The sequence below is a fragment of the Egretta garzetta genome, unplaced genomic scaffold (assembly GCF_000687185.1).
Source record: "Egretta garzetta isolate BGI_Z169 unplaced genomic scaffold, ASM68718v1 scaffold47, whole genome shotgun sequence".
NCBI classification, from domain to species: domain Eukaryota; kingdom Metazoa; phylum Chordata; class Aves; order Pelecaniformes; family Ardeidae; genus Egretta; species Egretta garzetta.
The window spans coordinates 402,475-406,229 of record NW_009260179.1 but is presented as its reverse complement, the minus strand read 5'-3'; the positions used below and the strand labels follow the sequence as shown (position 1 = coordinate 406,229).

Sequence of the window (3,755 nt, the reverse complement as noted above, 5' to 3'; positions counted from 1 at the left end):
CGCAGCACCGGGACAGGGCGGGCATCGCCGGAGGGGTCACGGGCACCGACCGGCGAGCTGTGCCCCGCAGGGGTCTCGTACCCTCACGGGTCTGCACCCTCACCCTGGGTCCGGTGCCCTCAGAGCACTGGCCTGCACCCTCACCCGCGCCCTGCCCCCACACAGCGCAGGTTTCCTGAAAGACGGAGCAAACCTGCTCTCTGTCTCACCCAAGGCTGGTCGTGTCTGTGAATTTTAGGAAATCCGGGCATCTGCAGTCGAGCTCTCCTCAGTTATATTTCTTCACTTCTATTCAGGTTCACTCAGCTCAGACGCTGAAAATAACAGCTAATGAACACATACTCCTACCACACTCCTCCACATCACCTATGTCAACCTCTGCAAAAGCCCATTCATTTTCTTTTCCTTTCTGCATTACGCCTCACTGCACTGCCCTCTTTCATCTCCCGCCCTGGCCAGCTGGCCAGCCAGTTTTGTACCTGGGCTACAGATCATTTTGGGGACTGCAGCCTCGGAGCTGCATGCTGCATCACCTTGTTGCAGGACCTCTACTCTGCTGCAAAGGAGGTTGGAATTGGCCAAGGCATCCCACTGCTACTAAGAGGAGACAGAGACAGGTGCTGACAGCGTGAACAAAAATGTCTTGTTTCCTCTGAAAACTGGCCTCAGTAGAGGGGTGAAAAGGCTTTAATTTAAGCATTTCTACAGAAGACACTGAACTTCCAAGATTTTTTAAATCTTTGAGGCTGGGGAAGAGAAGAAACTGTTAACATCCTTTCATTTAAAAAAACAGATTTTACTTTGTCTCATTCTAATGTCTTTTACAATTCACATTTTCAATAAAATTTAATGCAAGGAAAAGACAAACCAAGTCCTGCTGTGCTACCATTGTAATCCCAAATCAACTAACTCGCTGCAGCCAAGGAAAAAAGAAAAAGAAAATACGTTTTTTATGTCAACATGTCAACAGATGGCTTGTTGGAAGCATTAATTGTTAGGAAATGCTTTTGTAAAACATAGAAAACCTCTAAATCTGCTACTGAATAACTTGAAGTTCAGGGAGAGAAATTCAAGCTCAAAACCAGTGAAGTACTTGAGGATGCAGAGAGCTCCTGCTGGCTGCTGCAACTAAGATAAGGCAGGGCTGTGTTTTGTTTCAGTAAGCTGGAAGATGTAGCCTGTGCTTAATACATGTTCTGGCTTATGCAGCTCCACCAGAAATGCTGGCCAATATTCTCATGCATGTCTTCATTGAAGAGGAGAGACTAGCCGGGGGACGCCTGCCTTGCCTTTCAGCTCCAAGTTGAATTTGTAAGAGACTTTCCTCCAGACTATGCAGGGCTTGGCTGCCGGGGCTATTTTGGCAGCCAGCTGGGGTACGCAGGCTGCAAAGGAAACATTGTGCTGGGATCAGAGGGGGATGCAGCACAGTGGCAAGACTGGCTTGCTGAGGAGTGTTTGCTTCCAGTCACGGGAAGGAGAACTGGATAAACAGGAATGAAATCGGAAAAGAAAAGCCTCCAGGAACTGCATTCAATATTTAAGAAGGATGTTACTGTTAATAGCATTAAACGCATACTAAGGTTAAGAAGGCTGAGAAGCCAAGCTTTGTCTAAGATTCTTATGTAGTGCCTCTCACCTGCGCAGAGGCAAGCAGCATTGACAGTACTAGAAAGAGGCAGAAATCCCCAGACTTTGCACTGGCAAAGGCGGGAGGTACTTGTTCTTGATTCATGACATTACTTCAGAATTGTGCTGGTTTCATCTGCTATAGTAGTAGCCCTCATCAGTAAGTAAAGCCTTGGGGGGGCATGGGCAGGTGAGGTTCATCTCCCAGAAGGAGAAGGAAGTAGCAGTTGCACAATATCCACTCTGAAATTCCAAGGGCACTGGAAACCCTTACAGAGCATTGAAAACTTTTCTGTTACAGAGATATACAACTACCAAGTGATGGAAACGCTCACAGGAATTGCTAGAATGAAGACCTAGAAAGTTCTCTAGAGTATTTTAGCATGATTTGTTTGGAATTTCATTCCATATAGTTTTTCAATGGGAAAGGAGTCACTAAGGGGACAGAAGGCTGTCTCCAGCTCTCACCGTGATTCCTGTAGTCCATGTTCATTTACACACCAGGGCAGAGTAAGCTCTGGAAAGCTGACTCCCACTATAGATCGAGCACAAGTCTCTGTGCTGCCCATTTCAGGGCCTATACGGAGACCACATCCTAGGAACCAAATTCTTCCATGAACAACATTGCTACCACCTATTCTACTTTTATTTTCCTCTTTCAAAGTATCAAAATACTCTTACAAACAATCATCCAAATCTTCGCTGCTCCTGCAAAGTGCTGTCAAGCTAATGGAAACCTTTTTACTGCTGCAGAGTGATCTGATGGGGGAGGCAGAGGCATTCCCTTTCCAAAGTTCTGTAGCAGTTTGCTATGTGGACTGCAATCAATGAGAGCCTAAAGATCAACAGGGGCGCAGCCTACCTCGCTTCACTGATTCCAAAGTCCTTGTGAGGAAGAAGACATGGAGCAGACATGGCTACACAGGTGTTCATGCCCCCACATACAGACATTTCATACCTCAGCTCCGGGTGTGAAAGCAGTGGGATTCCCCCCACTGAGGTGTGCTTCCTTGTCTCCACAAACTGATGGTTCTTCCCTTGCTGAGAAGGATGGTCAGTCTCTGGTTGTGCCTGCACGTCATCCCCTTGACTTTGGGTCTTGGGTACACTGGCTGTCTTTTAGGAATTGAATTCTGCAGAAAGAGGGAACACCTGGGGTTTTTGGTTTCTTTATGCAAGGACTGCCCAGAACTGAAAACAAGGCTGTGGTTGCAATGAAAAAGAGCTAAGTTAGCTCAAATGACTTTGCCTTAGCTATGAATTAAGCAGCGGGATGGTCAGTCTTTTCCCATAGAAGCAACCCTTGAAGCCTTTCCAACCTGTTCCACCCCAGCTGCTCTTCTGAGAAGCCCATGCTTGGCCTGACAGCCGTTTCTTCTCTTCCCCAGCCCTTTTACCTCTGCATTGGCACAGGTTCAGGCATGGAAATCACCATCATCCAGGCAAGGGTCACAGTCCCAGTGTGATCTCTTTTTCCTAGGACAGGTTAACAGCAACCACCAAGACAGCTACGCCAAATCCATGCACAGATGCACAGGTTACCCCCAGCATTTTCTGAACTACCACTCTCTCCCTGCCCCAAACATCGGTTTGTTGTCTGTCCTGCAATAGGAGGAGCGGGTGAATATTTTGGAATAACATTATAGACTGAGAAGGGGGGTGTTCTACTTTGGTAAAACTTCATCTTCTCCTTCCACAGGTGAAAAACACGGGCTAATATCTCCCATTCAACATTCCTAAGCTACTCCGTGCTTTCACTTTCATTCTGGTACATCTGGAATAGCTTTCCCGCAGTAAGAAAAAGCAGCAGTTCAGTGCCAGGACAAACGGGATTCTACATGCAGCCTGATGGAGAACTAGCTTGCACTGAACGTTAGAAGCTTCCCTTCCTGGAGCTCTTCTGTTCACCCTGCCCTTCCCCAGCCCCGCTTTAAGAGCTGCGGGGACTTCCTGACCCGGGTTTACTGAACTGCAGCCCTCAACTCCCACCGAGGTCACACCGCCAGCAAACCAAGGCGGGGGAAAAAAACCAAGCAAGCGGCTCCTATAGAAGTCACGGATCGCGGGATTCCATATTCACGGCCTGTTGGGATGATTCATTTTGCACTGAAGCAACCGAAGAGCGC

The 3,755-nt window shown here is 47.7% G+C and overlaps 1 protein-coding gene across 1 annotated transcript in view; it reads right to left on the bottom strand.

Moving 5' to 3' along the window:
* SDF2L1 (stromal cell derived factor 2 like 1) overlaps positions 1–2,562 on the bottom strand; it is a 13,421-nt gene extending 10,859 nt beyond the window's left edge. The window contains exon 1 of the mRNA XM_035897193.1: positions 2,492–2,562. Coding sequence (XP_035753086.1) covers positions 2,492–2,562 — 71 coding nt within the window. The remainder of the gene's footprint in view (positions 1–2,491) is intronic.
* Positions 2,563–3,755: the final 1,193 nt, after the last annotated feature.